The 27,997-nt window shown below is 31.9% G+C and overlaps 1 protein-coding gene and 1 long non-coding RNA gene across 4 annotated transcripts; one reads left to right on the top strand and one right to left on the bottom strand.

Annotated features, from left to right (window-relative positions):
- The first annotated feature begins 645 nt into the window (after positions 1 to 645).
- Positions 646 to 27,792, top strand: LOC129295381 (uncharacterized). 2 transcript variants are annotated; one of them, XR_008589566.1, is made up of 4 exons: positions 646 to 829; positions 971 to 1,020; positions 3,239 to 3,293; positions 27,430 to 27,792. It is a non-coding gene; the product is annotated as an uncharacterized LOC129295381 (long non-coding RNA). The 2 variants fall into 2 exon arrangements; XR_008589565.1 differs by lacking the exon at positions 27,430 to 27,792 and having other exon boundaries at positions 3,239 to 3,965.
- Positions 9,141 to 16,904, bottom strand: LOC129295379 (uncharacterized). 2 transcript variants are annotated; one of them, XM_054933891.1, is made up of 3 exons: positions 15,895 to 16,904; positions 10,626 to 10,654; positions 9,141 to 9,433 (listed from the first exon to the last, which is right to left on the bottom strand). In XM_054933891.1, exons 1-3 carry the CDS (start codon positions 16,217 to 16,219, stop codon positions 9,398 to 9,400), a joined length of 390 nt encoding a protein of 129 aa, XP_054789866.1. In that variant the 5' UTR covers positions 16,220 to 16,904; the 3' UTR covers positions 9,141 to 9,397. The 2 variants fall into 2 exon arrangements, with proteins under 2 accessions (XP_054789866.1, XP_054789867.1); XM_054933892.1 differs by lacking the exon at positions 10,626 to 10,654.
- Positions 27,793 to 27,997: the final 205 nt, after the last annotated feature.

Here is a 27,997-nt window from a genome sequence, read left to right as displayed (position 1 = left end):
GATAACTCATATGACATCAATGTTTCAATTTTGATTAAGGGTGTTTGCTTGTTCTTGATTGACTCTAGCTGTTCAAACTCGGATCATAGATTAGCAATGGTAGTTCAATTCTAGTTCACATCAACAATTCAATCTCAAACAACGCGTATGTATTAGCATTGGACTATGATAGCAATTTGAGGGCTGCAAATTGGACTAATAGGACAACACAAACCATTTTTTATTAACAGCGGTGTTTGGCATCAATCAACGAAGGCGAATGGATTGAAGATAGTAATCAAAGAAGGATCTCAGATAGCCATGGTGGCGGCCGACTGACATCATTTGGATGCAATGAACTAGCTGTAATGACCCATAAAATATTCATTAAGTTGGAGTAAATAATAAGATAACTAATTATATTTTATTGATTTTAGGGATAGATTTAACAAGATGTATTATGGTTTAGTGGAGATTTTCTTGGTGCCCATCTATTAGGTCTCAAGTTTGAATCTTCCTAGTGTAGGGAGGGATTTTATTTTGCTTAATTCCTTGGATTTTATTAAAATACCCTTTAAATATATATATATATATTATATATTTATTTATTTATTTATTTATATATTAGATTTCTTTTATTTCCTCCTTCCCCAATATTTCGATTGATCCTCTGACCTAGGGAGATAGAGAGCTTCGAGGATTCTCCTCCTCCACCCTCCCTTACCACGCCATTACTCTTGTCCCTTTGTTCACTTCTTTCATTGTTCTCCGTCTTCTTGTTCATTGCCGGTGATTGTGTGCAGAGCAACTCAGCTTGACGACACTGCAGATTGAAGTTTTGGGTATTGAGGTCTGTATGCTCCTTCCCTGTTTCGCATCGTCAAGGCCTTCTTCCTCAATCCTGCGTTGCTTATTCTTCTTCCTTATCGTTGTTGTTTGCATCACTACCGTTCTTCTTCCTCTATTTACTTCGTGCTGGTACTGTCTTCAGGAGTGAGGAAGAGCTTCATAACCTGTTTTCCCCTTCTCCTTTACTCCTTGGTGAGTTTAAACTTCATCCTTTTTCCTTTCTTGCATTGGACCTGTGAATGTGTTGATTGGGTTGTTACAAATTTGTGATTTTTCCTCTTTGTTCCAGCTGATACGTGATTGTGAATTAGAAGGGGTTCGGTCAAATTGAAATTTGAATGTGAACTTGGTTTTTATTTGAGTTGAAAAACTGATATCGTTCAACAAATGATATGCGATGATTTCAAGAACTTGCATTTGAATTTTTCTTTCATGGATCTAACTTCTATTTTTTTTATTTTTGTATAATAGAATTTTAAAACTTTAACTGTCAAACTCTATTCAATGGTGGTTCTGTTTTCTAGTTTGTCATACCTTGAATATTGTCTTTTAAGGGTTCTTTAATCTTTAGTGCTGCCTAGGTAAAGAAAAGCGCGTGAAGCGTGGCTATTGTCCATGATTACAAATAGGAATGTTCAGCTTATACTCGATTTGATTAGCCTGATATTGTTCTAATTATATCAGGAGGGGTTTCATCCTGGCTTAAAGACAATTAGAAGGAGACTTTACAAGATGGAACAAAAAAAGAATTTGGGATGGAATGAGACGCGAGATTACTATCGAGACATCCTGTCCCATCCCAAATAATATATATATATATTATTTTTATTTTAAAATTATACATTAAATATATTAATTATATTAATATAATTTATATTTATATTAATTCTATCAATTATAATTTCAATAATTGCAATTCTTATATAAAACTAAAATTTTTCATATTGATAATTTTAATGACATAAAGTAAACATGATGATATCTTTCTTTATAATATATTAATTATATTAATACATTTATTCTTATATTTATCTATTTAATAACTTTTATTTATATCATATTTTTTGTTTTATTTTCGAAAAAATAATTAGCTTAGCACATCTCAACTAAAGTAGAAGAACAATGATTTGATGTTGTGTTTGGTTTGCCTATTATTGCTGCTTTTATTGTCTAGAAATTACTTATAATTGCTATCATAATGTGTAGTTATGATTAATGTAATTTAATAATTGACTCTAAATCATTATGATTTATGTACTTGTATTATTTTAATTTTAAACTTAATAAATTATGTGATTTAAAATTTTAATGAATATTATTATCCAGATCTTTTTTTAATATTGTCTGATTTATTGGGACGGCGGGACGTCCCGATTTCTAATGGGATAGTATGACTTTTGGGATGAGACGAGACATGAGACAAAAATTCAGTCTTGATCTTTTTTCAAAACAGGACAAGGAACACCCCTAATTACAAGGAGTGAAGCATGTGAATAAAGAGTCATATATATGGTCTTACAAATTCTATAATAGAAAAAAAAGAAAGGAAAAGAGGAAGAAGGGAAAAATTGATTTATTTTTGATGTGACATTTTAACTTGTTTAAAGATAGACTTATGAATGTCTACACATTTAATCTTATTCATTTTTGTAGCTATTCGGTTACCATCATAATATTTAGAGATAATGGTTTGATTAAAGGTTTGATAAATGAAGCTAATTGAATGGGATAAAGATGATTAGTAATGTTAAATAAGATATGGTAGAATTTGTTTATTTTCTATATAACATAAAAAAACCTCAAATATTGTTTATATGTATGTATGTTGCATATTTATTTATTAAAATTAACATGGCATTTTATTTGTGAAAGATTGACGAGGATATTTTCTTTCTATCTCTCTAATTTTGTTTGGATTGGAAATTTTGGGTTTATAAAGTGTTAAAAGGAAATAACAATAATGTCCCTTTGACCATTAAGGAATTCAAGTGCAGTCAATATTACAAAAGTGGTTAATTAAGAGTAATTTATCTATTTGAGAATATTTCAAATAGGTGAATAACATCCCAAATGACTTATTAATAAGTTTATTTTTTTCACAATAATGTTTAAGTACATTCATAACTATTTGTATAATTATATTTTAAATTTTGTTATCAACTGTCATGAATTAAAATATGTCTATTGTACAAAGTTTTATAAGAAGAGTTAGACTTATTTTACAATTGGGTGACTACCATTATTTGATGAATTGACAATGTTTGATTTTATAGTTTAAGGAATGATTTATTATTATGACTTATGCATACTTGATTTAAAGTATGGGATTGAATCAAAATGCTAGTTGCTAATGACAGTTCCGTTGGCCTTTAACATGCCATGGTACACTTAACTAGTAGGGTGTTTGTAGGAGGTACTAGACTCGTACGCAGGCCAATGCACGTTGAAAGGAGGGAAGGATATCTGTGAGCATTTTACTCTTTGTGGTTTCTAGCCATGCTTGACTGGTTACTTACCCTCATAGACACTGTGTCCAGCTTGTTATTCATTTTAATAAAGTCATGCCAAAAAATATATTTTTAAAGTATTGTTTTTAAATTAATCCTATTAAACAAGCTAGTTTTCATGAAGGTATCTTATATATTTCCTAACTATTTGATATGAGCCTGATAGTTGGAGAGTAGAATTTGATAGTAGTATTCTCATCATATGAATATATTTTTAGACCAAGTGTTAAATGTAATTATTTGTTTCAGTTATGCACTCTTCCTATTTTAAATGATTATTTTGTTAAATTCATGCTTATTTTATTCATATTTCTTTCTTTTACTTCTTTTAGTTTAAAATTTGGAACGTTACTCATTAGAAATAATATTTTTGGTCTCAGATTATATAAGCTGAACTTGTGCCTCAAGATGTTAATTGAGGCATTTTATCACTGAAATGGAATGGAAGAATTATTTCAAATGTTTGTTTGATGTAAATTTGAACCTATAATAATTTCATGGTTTGTTCTTAGGTACTCCACATGTACTATAGGTAGGACTCTCTTCTTTCTTTTAAGATTGTACATCTAGAGATCCTTTTATTTTATTGTTGTTTTTCTCTGTCGTACATTTTAGGAAATTTTATTTACATGAAGGTTCTATTAAAAAAATTTTATAAGAAATTTATTGTTTTGTTTATATGAAATCAATTAAAGATAATATATTTTATAAAAAAAATATGCCTATAGTTTTGCATTAATAAACCTACATATGTCCAAGGCTTAAGGAATATGGGTTTTACACATATATTTCATGTTGGTTACACCTTAATTTTTGGGGCATTACATTAGCACTAAGTAGTGGTAGTAGACTAACACCATGCGATAGTAGTAGATTGGCATTCAATGGTAATTGTGGCGCCATATTAGCATTGTGACTAAAAGTGAATTGAAATTTGAAATTCCTAAACCCGACTAATGCTGGCAGTTTGGTCCTTATTGAAGATAGTTATTCGGTCTCAGACGGCACAGGCATTCTAGTTTCGATCAGTATTGGTTGTCCGATCCCTATCGAAGTTAGCTGTCTTATTAGTCACTACTAGTGGTCTAATCCTAGTGCATATATTATTTTCAATTTAGGAAATTATTTTATCTTGTTTTAAATTCAAATAAGGATATAATATATCTATTAGGATATGATCTATCCATTTGGAATCCTAGATTGATTAGGATATGATCAATTACATCATTTAGGCTTTCAAAAATCTATTTAAACAATTAAACTTTTTGTATTTTTTTTAAAAAGACTTGATAGAATTTTATAAATTGAATTTTCTTTTAATTATGAGATTATTTCAATTTGTGTTGTTCTTTTTAAGATAATACATTGTGGGATTTTGAGTTATCATGAGCTATCATTCGATTGCCTGTATCACATACAAGATTATTTTCCAAACATTTGTCATCCAAACAAACTGGACAAAAATAATTTGCAAAACTGTACCTTATATCCTTCCATGCACCTTGCTTAGAACCAAGTCACCTGGCCAAACAGGAATTAGTTTAAGCTACTAACCATTCATTCGATCCAATGAGGGCTTACCATGTGGTTGTAATCTTTGGACAAAATTCCTAACATCACATATTTCAATGCAAACCTAACAAATCATGTGTATTTTAATCATTTCCTCACAAAACATTTCCAAAAAAAAAACGTGCTTTTGCACAATAGTTATACGAAATATAGTGCTCATGTACGATTCACTCTATTTGACAATTAATTTTCCACACAAGAATATATTTTTTCCCACACATAACATAATTTATCTAGCATAATAAAGTCACACATAATCAATCACACACACATCCCCCCATCACACATTAAAAATGATAACCTTTGGTCCTTGCTAATAGAGCTCCTTGAACAAGTGGACTATTACCTCCAATGGTATCAATATATCATGATCTACAAATATTGTGACACTAATTATTGTTAATACAATGCTAATATAGCTAATCAAAGTGTCTACATAATAATCACACTGTAATCCTAGGGCTATATTAATTAACCTAATTAACCCAAATGCTTCCCATACAATTAAATCATCATATTAGTCCTCTTCAACTTTAATATACCTCTCAATCACAAATTTAACTTCTAAACACTCAAATTATCATAAAACATCATCCTCTTAGTGTAGGGTTTTTAGATTGATGTATCCCATTGCCTCAAACACATTAAAACAACTTCAATTACACTTATTTATCCTCAAAACACCATAAAATTTGAACCCAAGGGCTGGTTAGCACCAAAAACAAAATCCTAACAACACCTATGAGGATATCTAAATTAAAAATAAAGAGAGGAAGTAGAGAAGAGGTTAGGATGATTACCTTAGGGTTTTTTTATGCTCAAGTCCATGCAAAATAATGGCTCTTAACTAAACCCAAGCAAAGCAATGAATTTTTGCACCTAACCTCACTCAAGTCTCCTCCTTTTTGTCTAATTTTTGAGCTAAAACAATAAGTATTGAAAATGTGTTGTATGCCATGGCATACATGCACATGCTGTGGCATATGCCATGATGTTGAAAAAGCTCACTTAAGCTCAATAATTTGTACCCAAGTCAATCCAATACCTATTGTGAACCACAAATAAACCCTATAGAAGATGATCTTACACACAACTTAAATCATAATTAAAAGCCTAAATAATTGATTAACATCCATAAACCTAAATCCTCTATCAACTCCTCAAAATACATGATTATTCAATTAAATCCTTAGATCAATACATTTCCTTAATTAAATCCTTAGGCACCCATATTTCCTCTTTTAAAATAATTCCTCAAGTTGAATTCCCCCAATTATTCACAACTTTCATAATGAGATCCCTACATGAAATTTAGGATGTTACATAGCAATTGAAAAAGAATGAGAAGAATAGAGGCGAAAATGAAGAGAGTAAGGATACCTTAGGGTTCTTGTTGTAAATTGAAGGATAGACAAGATTTTAATTTTCAAGGTGCCTTTCACTATCACCTGAGTTAAGGAACTTATCATTGTATGTATTTTTCTTTTCCCATTCAATTATTCTCTCTAGTCCTATTTGTAGGATAGATAGTGAAAATTTTTTTTTAATCATATTTATAAGTCATGTCATTAAATTTTTATCATTAATTTTCCTTTTTGCTCTCTATTAAATGTTGGAGAGAGAAAAAATATTATTAACGTATGTATATTTAATAGAGATAAATTTGAAAACATATTAAATCTTCAGAAAGGGCTAATGAGTTTTAAGGTTTTTCTTGATTTTAATAAAATATATTAAAAGTAACTTATAAATAAGATCAAATGAGTAGATCTTAAGTATCACTTTAATTGAACTTTGGAGGTGGGAAGCAATATTAAATTTGCTTTACAATATAAATAAGAAAAATTACACCCAAGTACTTTACAACTTGGTTAAATACTACAAGGTTCATTAACAAAACATAATTATTGACTTTGTGGTGTGTAATTATGTTATGATAACCTAATAAATATAAGGGAGAATTTCACTAAGGACCATCAAAATGAACTTATTAATTGTTAGGTCCCAATGCAATCTAAAAATACATTGCAGGCTTAAGATCCTTCAAAGTAATAAAATTTTAGGTATTGATTACCAAGATACCCTAATCTTTTTTTTTTTTAAAAAAAAGTATCCTAATCATTGATAGTTGGAGCCATTATGCTAGCCACCAGAGCTTTGTTGTTGTTAGGAAGTTGCCATTATTGGTGATAGGAACACTGCCACCAACCCTTAAAGCTCTAGTATCATGGTCAAACAAAGGTGAACTGGTTAAGAGTGGATTTGAACCCTTGACCCCTTAGTTTCTCAAAATAAAGAAAACCATTAAGCCAACAAACACTTTAACATGTAAATTATGTATATATATATATATTTATATTATAACTTTGACTTTCAAACATTTTCATTTGCTTTTGAAAATTCAAGAAATATTATTGTTATTATGTCCAAATGATCATTTATAAATATTTGTAAATAACTTATTCATACATAAAAAAGTTATCTATTTTTTAAAATCCAACTTATTCTATTTTTATTTACAATTTCGTTCAATGTTGACAAGTTATTAATATTATGCTAAATAAAAATATATATGTTATAAATTTATTTCCCATGCATTTTCATGGGTTTTTGTTGATCATAGACATCTTGTTATTAATATCTGAACAATCACCTATAAATATTCAAATATGGCTTGTTCATATATAAAAAAAGTTTTCACTTTTTTTTAAAACTCAAGGGTTTTATGGGCTTTCATAGAACAAATTTATAATAGATATATTTAGGAAATGATTTGTAAAAAATCAAACAAGTTTTGCCTTTAAAATTAACACTTTATGTATTAACAAATCATGGTATAATAGTTACATGTAATTGTTTGGATGTTAACAACAAAATCTCCATGATTATCAAAAGCCCATGAAAATGCTTGACAAATAAATTTATAACATATATATTTTTTGTTTAGCAATTCATAACTTGTCAATATTGAAAAAAACCAAGTTTTTAAAAATAGAATAAGTTGGGCTTTAAAAAATAATAACTTTTTTGGTTAATTAACAAGTCATATTCAAATGTTTATAAATTATTATTCAGATATAAATAAAATATCTAGAATATGCAATAATAGATGAAAATGCTTGAAAGTTAAAGTTATATATATATATATATATATTCACTTTATGTACCAAAGTCCTTGCTGGCTTAATGGTTTCTTTTACTTTGAAAAATTGAGGGGTCAAGGGTTCAATTAATCCCTTAACCCCTTAGCACATTTGGCCAATGTTTGATCATTGTGCAATAGAGCTTTGGTGGCCAATAATGGTAATTTAGCCATCAGTAGTGGCAGCCTCCTGCTGGAGCTATGGAAACTAGTGACAAGGACACTTTTAAAACAAATAGCAAGGGCATTATAGTAATTGATACTTGAAATTTTATTATATTAAAGGACCTTGAGTTGTTGTGTATTTTCAAAATGTATTAGGCCTTAACAATAAATTACTTCATTTTGAGGGCCTATATATAATTCTCCTACACACACACACACATAAATATTTACACATATTATGTATGTATATTTGTAATTTGTAGCTTTATGATAGTAAATATAAAGTCTTTCTTACTAATTCACAATTAATCTCCAAAATCAAGATAATCACAAGAATAACCCAAATAAATTGTCAAGTTTGTAAAATTTTTATAAATGGAATCACAAGTTTTCAAAACTTATAATGCTCGAAATCATATAAAATCATTTTAAAAAAATAAAATTAGAGCAAAACATGTATAAAGAAGCAAGGACATCATATAAGGTAAAATAACATCAAATTGGGGTTAAAAGAGCAAAAACAAGATTCTGGCAAAAAAACATTGTAGCATAAACTAAAGAAGCCATGAGGTAGATTTCCTGACCGAACTTCCAATGTGTACCAAGTCTTCGTTCAACGTCCAATTGAGGTGATTTAGGTGTCTATAGAAAGCTTTTTCTAAGTCTAGCTAATGCACTAGTTTCACATTCAAATCATTTCTCAATCAAAAGTTGGACATTAAAAAGAAAATTTACTCTTTTATGCTTTCAAAACATAACTAAAGTGTCCAAAACTCAATCTAACTGCTAAAAGCCCACATCAACTCTTAGACCACACTTAATGGACTATATCGAACTTGTGCAATACATCACAACATTCCAATAATACCTATATTACATTTTTATCGCTCAACCTTTTGATCATAAAGACATAAAAGGGAGCCAAAATATATAATTATACATCTAAATCACCATCATTCACAAATATACTAACTTCTTACTTGTACAAGTATTTTGGCCTTGTACAAATATCTCAACTAAAAAGATATCACACATACTAGGACCCAAAATGCACATTTTAATACTTAATATTTAATGGTGCAAGTACAATAAAATATAAACATCTTAGTTGAAAATATCAAGGCAATTACATATTAACCAAGAGTAATTGAGGCATTACAGTAGGAAATTTAATTCCTAAACCTCATATGCTTTCCCTTGTCTTGAGTAGAACTAGCGCCTGTAAAATGTTAAATAGAGGAGTGAGTACAATCACTTAGTAACCAAGGTCAATCTAGCCTATCAATTGTATGTTAATTAATTATAGATGTAAATGACAATTAAATAACTTCACAAGCACCACATACATATTTTATAATTATAGCATCAGTCATAAAACTAATAACCATATGACTGGGCATTAGTGCATATCATCACATTTATTTTAAAAATGCATATCTTAAGTCACAATAGTAACAACCATGCACCGCTAATAAAAACACATCAAACCATAATAATAATAACCATGTGGCTGGAAGTAGAATGCATGGTCAATACCAATCTTATACCCTCCTAATACCTTTAACATAAAACGAATGGCTATTCAAAGGCTACATCCAAAACTTAGACTAACCAAGCCTTCCATTCATGAGGAGCTACCGAACCATAGTTAACTCACTCACTTGTATTATGTGGTTTCCTCTAATACTAATAGCCATGTAGTGTTATACCCCTAATTTAGCCTCTTTATGAATTAGTATAGACTAGTTATGTTTGAGTCTTTCAAAGAAGAAGTGGGATAGTTCTGAATCAACTATGAGACAATAGGCACCTCCCGATTCGAATGGTTAGTACTAAGACAAGCTTCTGATTCCAATGATAAGCCGCTATTACTATGTGAGTTTACCAATCTACTCCTCTCTATAAGCAAACTCTCACTATATTGATCATGCCATACACAAATAACAAGATGTACAACATTCAAACAACAATAATCACACAATATCATGCTCACATAATTCTCTTTCTCCATTATAATCTGTAACACCCTCAAATTTACAAACCGATTTTTTGTAAATTATTAATTCAAGAAATTATTTTTTTTCATTGAACCCTTATCATACCCTTATCATGGTAGAAAAATTTCTACCATGATACACCCAAGACAATATATCACAGGTCTTAAAATATCTCAAAAAAAGCAATTAGAACCATGAGGGACAGACAGGATCCTCATGTCATGATATTCAAATCAGATCATAAATCAAGAGGGACGGACATAATCCTCTTGGTCATATAAATACTTTTAATAAAAAGGATTAGAGTTTACATGCTTCACAAAGAAGATATGTCCTAAGTTGGCACAAGATACATTGTATAATCTAAAATAAGAGGCAACGTAAAAGATGGTGTCTCATGCACCATAGTTACACCTCTGGTGCTTTCTCGGCCGGACTCGCTCCTGTAAAAATATTAACTACGGGGAATGAGACTTAAAAGTCCCAGTAACCAGAAATTAATATGTAATGATGCATGCGGATGTAACTAATCATGCGATTGTTAAATGGGCACACAAAACATTTAACCGAACAGTACTTTCAAACAAACCGAACAAGTATTTAATTTGCATGACTGCACCTTATATCCTCCTTTCGCCATGCTCGGACGCCAAATCACCCGGCCAAAGGTGAGTTGGACCAAGCGACACGCCACTCATTGGGTTCAATGAGGGCTTACCACGTGGTAATAATTAACCGAACAGAAATTCCCATTAACACCATACATTAAAATACCCTGACAAGTCATGCATCATTCAAATATCCAAACAGAAATATATCCGAACAATAATATCTCATCATGATAAACAAAAAATAAATTTTTAACCCACTTGGCAATGATTTCACAGAAGTATATAACAGTATTTATTTTTAATAATTCATAATTTTTCCAAACAACAAAATAACACATAACCATTCATAAACACGCCCATCACAACACATTAATAATGGTTACTTTGTGTCTTGAATAACAAGTTCCCCTTCACAACTCCTTTTTCACCACTATCTTTGTCAATATAATCTACATAATTATTTCACAATACTATATATTAATTTTACATTAAAATAAATAACTCTAATTTAAAGGGTTAGAAAGTCTTAGATCTATAGTCCATATTAACACTAATTTAAGATTTATGTCTCATTTAACTTCCCAAATTCTTTTCTAAAATTCTCGTACCCTAATGAACTATTTTTTTTTATCCTCAATTCACTTCTAGTATCACAATTTCATCCTTCTATATTCTAAAAATTCATCCAAAAATAAATTAAAAATTTTAGAATTATCCTGAAGCCTCAAATCACCTTTCTATAACCTCAAAAATACCTATTCATACTTAAATAAATATTTAATAATCATAGGTTTATCCCTACGTCTCAGATTCCACATAAATTCAACCATATAGATCTAGATTTTAACTCAAAAATTCTTAAACATGAGTTTCAACCTCAAAAAAATATTTTATAATATTTATTATATCCCTAAGAGTTTTAACCTATATTTTTACTCCATCATATCATCAGATTAACTATCCTATAGAAAAATCCTAATCAGAATATTTACTCTATCCTACAAAATAATCATATCACTAGAAAGCTAATATTATTTAAAAAATAACTATAAAATTAATTTTGTAATTAAATAAATTTTTAAATGCTAATCTAAACAGGAAAGCTAGAACATACCTGAAGAAAAAAAAAATAATTCCCCCTTGCGAGAAAAACGCCGAGCAACGTGAGAGGAAGAGAGAAAAATAATATAAAAATGGGATTGTGGTCCCAAAATTATATTAAAAAAAATTATAGGTTTGAATTTAATTATTCAAACCTTTGGGCCAAAAGTTACAATTTTCTCTAAATTGCATCTTAGCTTTTTATGCTTCCTAATGCACACACCCCCTCCTTTTTATATATGAAGGCACCTCTTTTCTTTCCTCATCTAACCAATGTGCGACTTAGAAACAACAACCTTCCACCCTCCCTTTTTTTTATTCCTTCTACCTTCTCTTTTTTTTAACACACAATAAAAAATTTTTTATGTATTATATCTTAACTAAATATTGCTTATGTGATTTTAAATTTAAATTTTTAAATTTATAATTAAATACCTAACCATAATATCATTTCTAAATAGCCTCAAATAATATAAATTCCTATTATTATCATTTTTTTCCTCAAAACCTAAATTCCACAATTTCTTTATTATATAAAAATCAGGATGTTACAATTCTCCCCTCCTTTTAGAAATTTTGTCCTCAAAATTTAATGCTGGTAAGCTTAGAAACTATGTACCTAAGCAAATAAATGTGGATAATCTCGCCTCATACTCTCCTCGGTTTCCCAAGTAGCATCACCTAGGGCTCCACCCTTCCAAATCACCTTCACGAGTCGGATGGTCTTATTGCACAGTTGTTTGTCCTTAAAGTCCTCAATTCGCTCTGGTTCGGATCTAGAGGTCAAATTCTCTCTCAATTCTACTTTTTTAAGTTCAATAACATGGGAGGGATCCGGGTTGTACTTCTTCAATTGTGATACGTGGAACACATTATGGATACCTGCAATCTGTGGAGGCAATGCAACTCTATATGCAGTAGATCCAATTTGCTCCAAGATCTCATACGGGCCCATAAATCTAGGTGTCAACTTTTTTGCCTTAATGGATCTACCAACGCCTGTCACCGGAGAAACCTTTAAAAATACATGATCTCCTACTTCAAACTCTAACGGCCGTCTTCTTTTATCGGCATAGCTCTTCTGTCGGCTCTGAGCTGTTAGCAATTTTTGCTTAATCATTGCAATCTTCTGGGTGGTCTGCTCTATAATTTCTGGACCAATGATACTCCTTTCACTTAATTCTGTCCAACACAAAGGCGATCTACACTTCCTTCCATACAAGGCCTCATAAGGCGCCATCTCAATACTAAAATGATAGCTATTATTATAAGCAAATTTAGCTAATGGCAAATGATTATCCCAACTACCTGGTAGTTCAATGGCACAAGCTCTCAACATGTCCTCCAAAGTCTGGATCGTCTTCTCTATTTGTCCATCTGTTTGGGGGTGGTATGCGGTGCTAAAACTTAGTCTGGTACCCATAACCTTCTATAGCGCACCCCAAAAGTTTGAAGTGAACCTTGGGTCACGATCTGACACAATTCTAGAGGGTATACCATGAAGTCTAACTATCTCCTTAATGTATATCTTAGCAAATTTTTCTAATGTAGAGGTAAACTTGATCACCAAAAAGTGAGTCGATTTGGTGAGTCGGTCTACTATCACCCAAATAGCATCCTTACTCGAGGGTATTCTTGGCAGTCCAGTGATGAAATCCATGGAAATATCATCCCATTTCCACTTTGGAATATCTAACGGTTGCAGTGTTCCAGCTGGCTTCTGATGTTCTATCTTTATCTTCTGACACGTTAAACATCTAGAAACAAATTCAGTTACATCTTTCTTCATTCCTGGCCACCACCAACCTCGCTTCAAATCATGGTACATTTTAGTTATACTGGGATGAATTGTATATTTGCTCCTATGAGCTTCTTCTAAAAGGATATTCCTCAATCTTGGATCATTAGGTACACAAACTCTACCTTTATACCTCATCACTGTATCCTCAGAGATGGTAAAATTTGGGGCCTTACCTACCACTATCTCCTTCCTTATATTCCTTAAGTAGTCATCACTCTATTGTGAGACTTTGAGATCTTCCCAGAATTTACTCTCAAAGTCTGCTACCTGGAGTGCGGCCATTTGATGTTCAATCACATCTACTGGAACATCATGAAAACTGTTCCATAAATGATATTCATGAACCATCAAATGTGCAGCATGAATAGTCTTTCTACTTAAGGCGTCAGCTACCACGTTAGCCTTACCCGGATGGTAATGTAATTCAAAGTCATAATCCTTCAGAAATTCCATCCATCGTCGCTGCCTCATATTAAGCTCTTTTTGATCAAATAAATACTTCAGGCTCTTATGGTCACTGAAGATTTGAAACTTAAATCCATACAAGTAGTGTCTCCATATCTTCAGAGCAAACACAATTGCAGCTAACTCCAAATCATGAGTAAGGTAATTTTCCTCGTGTGGTCTCAACTGTCTGGAGGAATAGGCAACCACTCGGTCATTTTGCATCAAAACACATCCTAAACTCTTTAAAGAAGCATCAGTGTACAGAGTGTACGGCACCACAGGGTCAGGAATAGTCAACACTGGAGTAGTGGTTAACCTCTTTTTCAATTCTTAGAAAGCAGCTTCACATTTGTCAGTCTAAATAAATGGGGCATCCTTCTTAGTCAGCTTAGTTAAGGGCATCGCAATTTGCGAAAATCCCTTAATAAAGCGACGATAATAACCTGCTAAACCTAGAAAGCTTTGTATCTCTGTAACAGATTTTAGCTGTTCCTACTTCATCACTGCATCAATCTTGCTAGGATCCACCGCAACTCCGTCTCTGGACACAACATGGCCCAAAAACTTTACTCTTGGAGCCAAAATTCACACTTGTTTAATTTGGCATAAAGCTTATATTCCCTAAAACTTGCAAGACGATTCTTAAATGCTCACCATGAGCCTCCTCATCCTTTGAATAAATAAGAATGTCATAATAAACACTAGTACAAACTTATCTAAATAGGGTCGAAAGATCCTATTCATGTAATCCATGAATACTGCAGGAGCATTCGTAAGTCCAAACGGCATCACCATGAATTCATAATGCCCATATCTCGTCCGAAATGCTGTCTTAGGTATATCCTCTGCTCTCACTCTCAATTGGTGGTACCCTGACCTTAAGTCAATCTTTGAGAAAACTGCGGATCCCACAAGCTGATCCAGCAAATCATCGATTCTCGGAAGTGGATATTTGTTCTTGATGATTACTTTGTTCAATTGTCTATAATCAATGTACAATCGGAGGCTTCCGTCCTTCTTCTTTACAAAAAGGACTGGAGATCCCCAAGGTGAAACACTCGGTCTGATAAAACCCTTCTCAAGTAGCTCTTCAATTTGCTTTTTCAGTTCCGCTAACTCTGAAGGGGACATCCGATAAGGAGCCTTAGAAATTAGCCCTGTACCGGGTACCAATTCAATTAAGAACTCTACCTCATGCTTTGGGGGTAAACCGGAGACTTCGTCTGAAATACATCCGCAAATTCTTTGACAATTGGGATATTCTTCACGCCTTCATCAATCTCAGCTTGGATAGAGAAGAAAACCATGTAGGCCTGGCAACCCTTCTTTATACATCTATCAACTTGCGCCGCCGACAAGAAAACATGATCTTGAGTCTCGACTGGGGTCACCGACAAAGAAGATAAAGACACACTCCTCTCTCTACAATCTAGAATAACACCATTTGTAGCCATCCAATTCATTCTCACAATTACATCCATACCTCTCAGTGGTAGGATAATTAAGTCCATAGTTGTTTTCCTATTTTTAAACTTGACCACTAGGTTAAGGCATGCCTTAGTAGTCCTCACAGATTCTCCCGTAGGAGTAGACACATTCATATCAAAAGGTAAAATACACACAGGCAAATCAAGGTTCTTTACACAAGTTTCAAAAATAAAAGAGTGTGTAGCACCCGAATCAAATAGTGTAACAATATCATGATGAAGGATTTTGATGTTACCTCTAATGGCATCCGGGGAGTTCATGGTGTCCTGAGTAAGAGCAAATACACGGCCAGAGATAGTAGGATATTGGGAAGGGTTCTTCATATTTGAGCCCTGGTTGTCCCCACAAAACTTTGCAATATGACCGAGTTTCCCACAAATGTAACAGACCCAGCACTGTCCGAAATGACGACGCCCGTATTTAGTGCACTGCTGAGAGTTTGCTGTACTCGGGGTAGGGGTAGATATTGTTGGGCTCCTCTGTGACCCGTGATAACTACTATGATAGCTCCTCTGTCCTTGGCCCTTTGAAATAGATCCTTTTGCCTTTCTTGGTTTCATGAGCTACTCGAACCCTGATGGTTTTTCTTCATAATGCCTCCGGTGGGTCGAGGGTAGGTTGGGGGTCTACTATATGAATAACCCCTCTTCTCTCTCTCGACCTCCTTCTTACTGCGAGCTACTACTTGTAGTTTTATGCACATTTCATCATAATCTCGGATATCTAGATGAGCCAATTGTTCCCTCATTTCTGGTCTAGCCTTCTCCAATAAGCACTTAGCCTTCCATTCAGAATCATCCCTATACTGCAGGTACGTGGAGTATCTAGATAACTCCTGAAACTTAGCAATGAATGTGTCTTCATCGAGGTTTCCTTGCTTAAAGGCATGGAATTCCGCTTCCTTCTCAGACCTTAACTCTGATGGAAAGTAATGCCTGAATAATTTTTCCTTGAATTCCTCCCAGGTGAGTGTAGAATCATCCCTGGACCCTGCTGTCTCCCACCAATCTCTTGCTCCTTTCACTAGGAGCACTAATGCTACTTGTACTTTTTGATTGCTGGTGCATGTGACTACTCGAAAGATGGATTCGAGTCTCTTCACCCATTCCTCTACCACGGATGGTTTAAGGTTACCATCAAACGTAGGAGGGTTAAACTTCCTAACAGTTTCCCACACATCAGTAATGGTCGGTGGGGCTCTCTGTTCCTCCTGCCTAATTTCCTCCCTTCTAAACTCATGATCTCTCGGAGTGGCAGGATGTGAGGAACTGCCTTCCCCCACATGACTCTCAACATGAGCCCTATCTCCATTTTCAGTTACCTTTTGCCTCTTTAGCTCTGTCAACTCTTGTTCGTATCCTTGAACCTTGTCTGTTAATGTTTTTACAAGCATTCTCAATTCCGCCAAGTCAGGCTCCTCATTTGGCAGTGGCGGTGGTAGGTGCTCATGTTGGAATCCTGAGTTACCACGAGTAACAGGCATTTTCTCCCTCCTAAAGGATACAAGATATAAATAATAAAATTGGCCTAGCTATATAATGGCCATACAATGAGAAGCACCATAACAATGTATATTGCCAACCGACTATATGCAATGCACCACACATAATAAATACATATTAAATTCACAAAATAATATTTCAAACAAAAGTTTAAATAAGTGTTACTAAAATAGAGGCTTGAAACATGATGCTTTGATACCAATATGTAACACCCTCAAATTTACAAACCGATTTTTTGCAAATTATTAATTCAAGAAATTATTTTTTTTTATTGAACCCTTATCATACCCTTATCATGGTAGAAATTTTCTACTATGATACATCCAAGACAATATATCACAGGTCTTAAAATATCTCAAAAAAAGCAATTAGAACCATGAGGGACAGACAGGATCCTCATGTCATGATATTCAAATCAGATCATAAATCAAGAGGGACGGACATAATCCTCTTGGTCATATAAATACTTTTAATAAAAAGGATTAGAGTTTACATGCTTCACAAAGAAGATATGTCCTAAGTTGGCACAAGATACATTGTATAATCTAAAATAAGAGGCAACGTAAAAGATGGTGTCTCATACACCATAGTTACACCTCTGGTGCTTTCTCGGCCGGACTCGCTCCTGTAAAAATATTAATCACGGGAATGAGACTTAAAAGTCCCAGTAACCAAAAATTAATATGTAATGATGCATGCGGATGTAACTAATCATGCGATTGCTAAGTGGGCACACAAAACATTTAACCGAACAATACTTTCAAACAAACCGAACAAGTATTTAATTTGCATGACTGCACCTTATATCCTCCTTTCGCCATGCTCGGACGCCAAATCACCCAGCCAAAGGTGAGTTGGACCAAGCGACACGCCACTCATTGGGTCCAATGAGGGCTTACCACGTGGTAATAATTAACCGAACAGAAATTTCCATTAACACCATACATTAAAATACCCTGACAAGTCATGCATCATTCAAATATCCAAACAGAAATATATCCGAACAATAATATCTCATCATGATAAACAAAAATAAATTTTTAACCCACTTGGCAATGATTTCACAGAAGTATATAACAGTATTTATTTTCAATAATTCATAATTTTTCCAAACAACAAAACAACACATAACCATTCACAAACACACCCATCACAACACATTAATAATGGTTACCTTGTGTCTTGAATAACAAGTTCCCCTTCACAACTCCTTTTTCACCACTATCTTTGTCAATATAATCTACATAATTATTTCACAATACTATATATTAATTTTACATTAAAATAAATAACTCTAATTTAAAGAGTTAGAAAGTCTTAGATCTATAGTCCATATTAACACTAATTTAAGATTTATGCCTCATTTAACTTCCCAAATTCTTTTCTAAAATTCTCGTACCCTAATGAACTATTTTTTTTTATCCTCAATTCACTTCTAGTATCACAATTTCATCCTTCTATATTCTAAAAATTCATCCAAAAATAAATTAAAAATTTTAGAATTATCCTGAAGCCTCAAATCACCTTTCTATAACCTCAAAAATACCTATTCATACTTAAATAAATATTTAATAATCATAGGTTTATCCCTACGTCTCAGATTCCACATAAATTCAACCATATAGATCTAGATTTTAACTCAAAAATTCTTAATCATGAGTTTCAACCTCAAAAAAATATTCTATAATATTTATTATATCCCTAAGAGTTTTAACCTATATTTTTACTCCATCATATCATCAGATTAACTATCCTATAGAAAAATCCTAATCAGAATATTTACTCTATCCTACAAAATAATCATATCACTAGAAAGCTAATATTATTTAGAAAATAACTATAAAATTAATTTTGTAATTAAATAAATTTTTAATGCTAATCTAAACAGGAAAGCTAGAACATACCTGAAGAAAAAAAAAATAATTCCCCCTTGCGAGAAAAACGCCGAGCAACGTGAGAGGAAGAGAGAAAAATAATATAAAAATGGGATTGTGGTCCCAAAATTATATTAAAAAAATTATAGGTTTGAATTTAATTATTCAAACCTTTGGGCCAAAAGTTACAATTTTCTCTAAATTGCATCTTAACCTCTTATGCTTCCTAAACATGAAGGCACCTCTTTTCTTTCCTCATCTAACCAATGTGGGACTTAGAAACAACAACCTTCCATCCTCCCTTTTTTTTGTTCCTTCTACCTTCTCTTTTTTTTTTTAACACACAATAAAAAAATTTTTATGTATTATATCTTAACTAAATATTGCTTATGTGATTTTAAATTTAAATTTTTAAATTTATAATTAAATACCTAACCATAATATCATTTCTAAATAACCTCAAATAATATAAATTCCTATTATTATCATTTTTTTCCTCAAAACCTAAATTCCACAATTTCTTTATTATATAAAAATCAGGATGTTACATAATCTACATACCACGATCAAATTCATCATACTCCACGTATCAAATATCACATGTTCATCGATTTTACAATTACATGCTTCATTTATCAATAATCACATGAGTATAAATGTAATATTCTCAACAATTCAATACAATCTCACATACATAATTTCATCATGTTGCTAACATTACATCCATGGGTTCTTGACCACCCAAATAAACTTTCAAATAAATTAGTTCAACTAATAAATAATTAACATACAACTATACAAACAAGATTTTTCCCCGATCACTTCAAAACCTTTAATAGGTCAAAGGATACCCCTTAATCACAACTTGCTTTTTGAGCTAAATTCAAACTCACCGATGCTTTGTGAGGTTAGTCTACAAGTACATTAACAACCTATCACTATAATCAATAAAATCACTATTTCTAATATCTAATTTCATAATTTAATAATCAAATTTCTCAACTATAAGATTAACCTCACATCTAATGTGTTTCTTAACTCCTTTATTTAGCTTTCAACAACTTACATAATTACTAATATATCATTTAACAACCCAAAATAATATTAATGTCATAACTTACTCACTTTCAACTCTCAAATTTCAACCACTCTCAACTCATGAGTTTAATCACCACATTAGATTTATTAACTCATATTAGCTTTAACTAACTTTATTAAACCTATCTACTGCTAATAGTGGCTTCCAACAATCCTAACTTTTATCACTAATGGCATTTAAATGTACAAATTTGTTCATAATTGAGAGTCCACTCTCATGGATGCATAAGACCATTATATGTAGGCTTAGATCACTCAAACAACTCTACTAGTCTTACTCAGATGAATGGGTTCGGACCCATAACTCTAAGTTCAGAAATCATCATCTCCTAACCTTAAATCTTACTTTCAAAACTTGTAAGGAGAAGAAGGGATAAGGAAGGCATACTTCAATGAAATCAAGTTCTAATCATCTCCAAAATGCCTAAAAATTGATGCCCTAGTAGAGAAAAAACTCTCTATCACTCTTCCCTCTATTTTTGGTCCATTTCTCTTTGTTTTGAATGTTTGTGTTTTTAAAGAAAATTGGTTTTGAAAATTACGCTATAGCATAAATTTTTATGTTGCAGTATAACGCACAGTGGGCTAAAAATTCAATTTTTTTTTTTTACAATTTGAGTCCAAGAGACCTAATTCACTTCAAACCCAATCCAAAAGCTAAAAGCAAACTCAATGGCCATCTCTAACTATTTTCAAATTCATTTGTATTTAAATTTATAAATTCACCCTTTATTAGCTTAATTAATCAAGAGGATAATTTTTGGGATGTTACAGTAAAAAATTTTTAACTTTTAAATATAATAAGGCAAGAGTGCATATTAGATATCTTGTAATTTTATGTAAGGCTTTGGTTTTATTTTTAAATTTTATAAAATATTTTTTTAGTCTTTGATCCTAACACTTGGTCTCCAAAGATGATCTTTTTGTGCCAATCATTGTTATTTAAAAAAAATTAAATTTAACATGTCAATATTTAGAAGTTTAATTTTAATTTTTTTAGTTAATGATTCTATCGATGTTTGAGTTAAGGGGCTAAAAAATATATTTTGAAATTAAGGGTAGTGGCTGATGTTACCCTTAAAACTAGATTGTAAAAGATAATGGAGGAAAAGGTAATAATGACGAGCTCACAGAAGAAGTCAAATGCCCCGGAGACCTACTCTCCTACTTGTCAATGTCATTCCTTGGTTGTTTCATTCCTAAAATGATCACAAACAATATGGTATACTTGCATTACATGGACAACATTGGAGATAAGTTGTAAATCACTAATGGAATAGGCTATAAACTGTTTATGTTGCTAAAGCCGTCGTAAGAATTCATATCATCCATACTAAGGCCAAGCTTAAGGTTCCTCGAATCTTTACTAAACTTGGGAAATAACGTACCAATTTTCTTACATTGTTCCAAATCAACTGGATGTCAAAGATTTCCATTAGAAATTCTCTCATCTGTATGTCATCTCAAATTTTTTGTATCCTTTTTATTAGCAAACAATCACTTAAATATCGATATGATTGGAAGATACTTGTTTGCCCTCCCTCTTTTCAGAGTTTACCCCCAAGTGTAACACATACACCCTTAGGGTTTAATCCCATAACCTCTCCTACTAAGTGAAGAAGTAGGCAACATTAGCACCATTAAGCTAATCAGCTTAATTTCATAAGTTAAATTCACCATTCATAAACTCACATTGAATACTAATCATCATATAACATTTTCAATAATCATAATTTCAAATCATCTTTTGTTTCATAAAAGCAAACATACTTTACATTGAATACTAAAACACAAAGACATAACCATTTTTATAAAATACAAATTATAGTTTCACAAAACCCACAAAAAACTAAACAAGCAAATGAAAGAGATAATATTTTCCCTCAATTACTTCAAATCATGAAGAATGACTCAGGAGGCCTAACTTCCGTATAACTCAGGAAGCCTTATCGATAGGCTTTTCAAGTACTAACACTCCATCAAGGTAAGTACTAAATTGCTTAAAGGTAAGTATAGAACCAAGATGGTAAGTATTGATGATGAGGGAATAAAGTGTAGGAAATTGATGATTTGCAACAAAATGGAATGGAGGAAAATCATTATATTTTATGTCCCTAAGGACAAAAGGATGATTAGGAGACTAATAAAGAGGAAAACATCTCAGATTGTGATGATAAAGGTGCTAAAGGGAAACACAAAATAGGATTTACTCACACATTTAACCATAAAAGTATTTCCAAAAGCACGGGATCCCCCTTAGAAATGATGCAAAGACCCAACTTGCTCTACCAACTAGACCTATAAGCTAAAGTAACACTCACCTAGCCAAGATAAAAGGAAAGGGTACTCTGGAACATTAATACATAGCATGGGAAAATAATTAATGAACCTCCTAGGTTGATGGGTAAAGGCAAGTTGTTGAGCATGTAGGGCTTGGTGAAGGAAAGGAAAGCAAAAGGAGTGAAGGGAAAAGAGTAAAATGATGAAGTAAAGGTGAGAGTTTAAATTATTTTGGAAGGCAAAACAATTGACTCACCATAATGAGATGTGATGAAGGTGCTCTCTAGAGAAACATGTGCTTAAGGAGTGCTCAAAACATTAGAATACTCAAAACTCAGAGGTCAAACCTATAATACACTTCCAATCTCTAAAATTCTTGATAGCATAGTCACTCTTAGGCATGGAAACTCACAATCAATAATTATTAACATCCTATTAAAGACAGAACTCTTCTGGCACACATAGGAGGTGCAATGCTCTAAATCCAGACAAAACATATAGTTGAAAGAGACATATAAGAATACGAGAATTCAATAATCTTATTGAAATTTGCATTGTTAAAAGGAACATTTGTACCCTTTGAAATCTCTTAGGATTTGAAAAAAGGTGCCAAAACAAAAGATGGAATGTCAACTAGTAAAGAGAAATTAGAAGGATGATAGTGCTTAATAGAATGACAGGATGGACTAAGTAGAGGAGGACTACGAATAAAAGAACATAGGCAGTATGTACAGAAACATGGGAATAGACCTTGTTGTGAGTACTTATCCCAAGCACAACATGAATTCGATAATAATTACAATACATAAACAACAAACTAACCATGAAAAAAATTGCTAAATACAAATAATTAAAAGACAAAGAAAACAACTATAATTGTCCATAAAATCCCTCCCCTTGTAGGCACCCAAGTTTTTCAAGCCAAATATAGAAAATAAAATATAATCACAACATTCTGGTAACAACCACAATCTACTAGAAATAAAAACCAAACCAAATCAGACACATAACCTATAACAACCTCCAAATTTATTATCATCCTTTTGAGGAATAAGGTCCTACCTTTTCATTAATAAGCAAAGGTAAATTTGTTATGTAACAAACAACTCAAACAAAAGATTGAAGAGGAAGACAACTAGTCCATTTTAAGGAGAAATCACAAAATCCCTCCCTTTTGTTGACACCTAAACTTTCAAATATAAAGTAAGCAAAAAAGTGATGTCAAGCAAGCACTACAATCTATTTGTTAAGCAATAAACTCAACATGAAAAACTAGTCATTAAGCAAGAGATGTGTGTTTTTTCAAAATAAGGGCCATATGTAACACATGGGATAGACTATTTTCTAGTATCACAAACAAATGACTAAAGGTCCTTTATTACAAACCTTTCAACCTCTACAGCTAAGCATCAAAAAGTACAATGAGAGAAGGAGAAGAAAATATCAACATCCAATATTTCAAAGAGAACTTAGCAAACAAAAGATATGCTATAAATTTGGCAACCATAAAAATTACAACTACCAAACATAGAAATCTAGTAACAATTTTAACCTAAAAACACCAAATACAAAATGAAAATGATGATGTTAAATAACAAGCAAGTAATAATATAATCATAATTAAAAAATTATTATTAAATAAAGAATTGCAAAGATTTATTGACATTCACAATCTAGAAATAGTCACAACAACATGAAAATGAAGGTGTACAAATTTAAAAATAACTCTAAAGAGGGAGATAACCTAGTAACCAGTTATTTTTGAAAAAATAGCTTCTACTAAAACAAGAATACATTCACTATCACCTTAAATTCACACAACGTTACAAGGGAAGATACCAACAAAGTTAACGCCCCTTTTTCTAAGCATCTCAAGTTAAATAATTTCGAGGTCATAAATGAAAATCAATTAAACAAGCCTCATCCAAATGCTACATTAGGAAATAAAGATAAATGAAATATGGCAAAATAAACTTACAAAATTTCATCCTACTTTAAATCTTATAAATTTATAAGAAAAATGAAAAAGAAAAATAAGAACAAATAAAATAGAAAGAAAGGGAGAGTAGACATGAGCCAAAAAAAAAAAAAGGAGAGTTCTTAGAAAACCTTATCAAACTTCCAAATTTCATTTACCAGTTGTGGTGTCTTAATAGTAATAAGCAAGTAGAAGTGAAGATTAATATAAAATAAAACTCAAGATGAAGAGAGAAGTTGAACTTTTTTTATCACTAGGAATACCATAGAATTTAATGTTATAGCTTGTCAAAAAAAGATTTTACAATAAAAAATCAAGATGGATAGTAGTTTATTATCTAGAATTATGTAAAAAAATGTCTATTTTCTCCTACAATATGGAAATCAAAGTTGTTAAGGGTAGCATAACCTTATTTGAATTATGAGCTATATGCTCTTGTAGTTTCCATTATGAGAAACTCTAGTGTATTTTAATATGTGGATTTTCTCCACAAACTGTTAAGGGTAGCATAATCTAATCTCGTGTTAAAATCATAATCCTCAAGCACAAACATTACATGTTATGAACATGCACTTTCATCATGCAAGACCAAATTATTTTCGATAACAAATCAGGCACATCATCTAATCATAACTAATAGAGGAATACAGTCATTTATTGGAAAAAAAATGCTATGCAACAAGCAACTAAAAACAAAAGAATGAAGAGGAAGGTGACTTGGCAGCTAATCTATCTTAAGAAGGGAAATCACAAAATCCTTCTCGTTAATCGCACCCAAACTTTCAAGAAGAAAGCAAGAAAAAGAGTTATCACAATAAAATGAGACAAGAGTCTAGTATAAATCACAATCCACAAATAAAAAAAAATACAACGTAAGAAACATATTGTTAAACATAAACAATTAAAAGATAAAGAATACAGTTTCAAAGGCACATGAAACCAAAAAATTTAGAATCCATGAAGGCATCCAAGCATTTCAATCTAAATGCAATAAAAAGTTTAAAAAAATAATCACAATAAACATGCACAACAATCTAATAAAAATCGTAATCTAGAAATAAAAGCCATAACATTTAATAGCAATAACAGCAAGTAAGCACATAAACTAACAATTTCTGAATTTCATGCCTTCATCCTTAGAGTAATTACATCTTACTTGTTTATGGAAGCAAAAAACAAATATGTTATGCAACAAAAAACTATAATCAAATAATGAAGGCAACTTGGTTAAGGGGGGAACCAAAAAATCCCTCACTGCTAATGACACCTGAACTTTCAACTGAAAAAGCAAACAAAAGAGTAAAAATCTAGTAAAAATCACAATCCAAAAAAAAAAAGAAAAAGAAAACATGACATGAAAGTAATTATGTTTACAAACAAGTAAAAAAGACAACAAATAAAACCTTGATAAGGAATACAACCACCTAATCCATCTCCCATGAAAGCATCCAAGATTTTTGAGTAATCACAATAAATAAGCACTCTATTCTAGTAAAACCATAATATAGAAATAAAAACCACACAATGGAATCAAATAAGTTATGTAAAAAAAATAATTTAAAACTAAGAAAAGTACCGATCACAATCAATTCATACAACTACAAAATCCCTCCCTAATAACCAATGAAAGATTAATTACATTCAATCAACCACAAACATCACGACAATCATAGCAATCAAATCTCAGTATAAAAGATAGCAAACAAAAGAACAATCCAAATAAATAATCACAATAAGAATTGGTAACATTCACAATCTAAAAATAGCCATGCTAACATGAAAACAAAAATGTCTTACTTGAAGAGAAAGGCAACCTAGTAACGAGCCATTTTTTGGAAAAATAATTTCAACTAAAACATGCATTCATGATTACCATCAATTCACTTGGAATTAGAGGGGAATACTAACAGCAAATCCCTCCCCCTGAGTTAGATAGCCAAATAATGGAAAGATCTTGCAAGAAAAAAAAAAAGCTTACCTATTTTGCTTATTTTAATTCGCTGCAAAATAGAGAGATTTCAAATTTCATATATCACTTTCAGTACCTTAATAAGAGATCATGTCATCTTTCCCAACCCAAACATATCATGGTTATAGATACAAAAGTAGAAGGAGCAAAAGTCTAACATCCTGAATTTTAATTCCAGGAACAATTTGCTAATCAGGAATAAATTAGTAATTAGTGGATTGATTATGATTTGAATGTTGAGTTGATGTTTGGTAATGTTTGGATGTTGTATTGATAGGATAGAAGGGTAGAACAACAATCTGAGGCATAATATGCAAGCACAAGTGAGATTGGACTTACTGTGCCAAGTGTTGCAGTGAAAGCTAAGTGTACCACAGTGCATTGCCCAAGGATCACTTATAGCTAATATGATCAATTTGTCAAATTAAAAGAAGAATTATTGGAAACGTATTTGGAGGGGAAGATGAGTCCATCTCTGGTAGGGCAAGCCTTATCTGGCTATTGGGAGTTTGCTTCGATTAGTAACTTACTGGGTGATACTCACGTAATCTCAAACTTCATTTCTACCCCATTTTTATTGAATTTCATCAATTGAGAAACCTTAGTTTTAAGGTGTTGTAATTTAAAAGAAAGAGTTAAAACGGGCTATCGAATATAGAACTAAGGTTTTATGACTAATATGAGATTGAATAGTTAAGCTTTGAGGATTTAAGCTCAAGATAGAAAGTCTTAATAATCCAAAATATAGGGTTTAACTTTGCGATGAAGGCTCTAGGAGATCACCTATACATGAATAGCATTACCTAGTGTGAGCAATGGTATAGTGGGCCTTGTTCCTTCTGACTGGAAGTCTAGTTGAAGTGTAGAGATTACTTGCTAGGTGAAACTAGAAATTTATTGCATAAGCATAACGAGATTAATAAGAATGAATTCCTGTACATGCATATAATATTGCTTTTACTGATACACATGCTACTTTATCATTTGTTTATAATTTTGCTTACTAACCGGTAATTGGGGTTATTAAGTTATTGGGACGTATATCTCATTTCGTTATTTTTGAACACAGGTGAAAAGAAGAGAGCGCGAGAATGTCAAGAAAGGAAGCAAGGAAAGAGTAGCTTCATTTGATAATGGTATGACTACCATATATTATGAATGAATGTAAAAAGTTGTTTATAGAATTTAAGTTGCCAAATAGGATACGTAAGTGAATGTGTATATGTATTGTCTTGTGAATCTTTCTTATATATGTATATGATGTTACATCTTGCCAAGGGTGCTCTAATGAGAGAGTATGTGGGTAGGCTTAAATGCTAAATAAGCAAGTATATAATATTGTGTAACTTGTTACACTTGTGTATATGTTGAATTTGAATTGATGTGATGATTATGTATTGATTGTAAATTGTGTTGGTATATGAGAACTTGACATAAATGGTGAGGCAGATTTCTATTTTGAAGAGTCGAGTATGATGTGATTCTCAATCATATAGTGAGGTAAAGCCTATATGTGAGAGTCAAAGTGGTTAAAAGTGAAACAAGTCTTGTTATATATGTGTGTGTTGTATATGTGTATTCCTCATATACGTTTATAATTGTGTAATGCATCCTTAAGAGGCCAAAATGGACAATTG

Source organism: Prosopis cineraria, unplaced genomic scaffold (assembly GCF_029017545.1).
Source record: "Prosopis cineraria cultivar Desert tree isolate PC_DT_omini unplaced genomic scaffold, ASM2901754v1 PC101, whole genome shotgun sequence".
Classification (NCBI taxonomy): domain Eukaryota; kingdom Viridiplantae; phylum Streptophyta; class Magnoliopsida; order Fabales; family Fabaceae; genus Prosopis; species Prosopis cineraria.
The sequence above is the reverse complement of the archived record's forward strand: the minus strand, read 5'-3'. Positions and strand labels throughout refer to the sequence as shown.

Coding starts and splice junctions, on each gene's coding strand:
- LOC129295379 (XM_054933891.1), bottom strand. CDS start 16,219: ATGAAACCAAGAAAGGCAAAAGGATCTATTTCAAAGGGCCAAGGACAG. Junction 10,655..15,894: donor CTCCCCGGATGCCATTAGAG/GTAACATCAAAA, acceptor ATATTTTTACAG/GAGCGAGTCCGGCCGAGAAA. Junction 9,434..10,625: donor CGGCCGAGAAAGCACCAGAG/GTGTAACTATGG, acceptor AACATTTTACAG/GCGCTAGTTCTACTCAAGAC.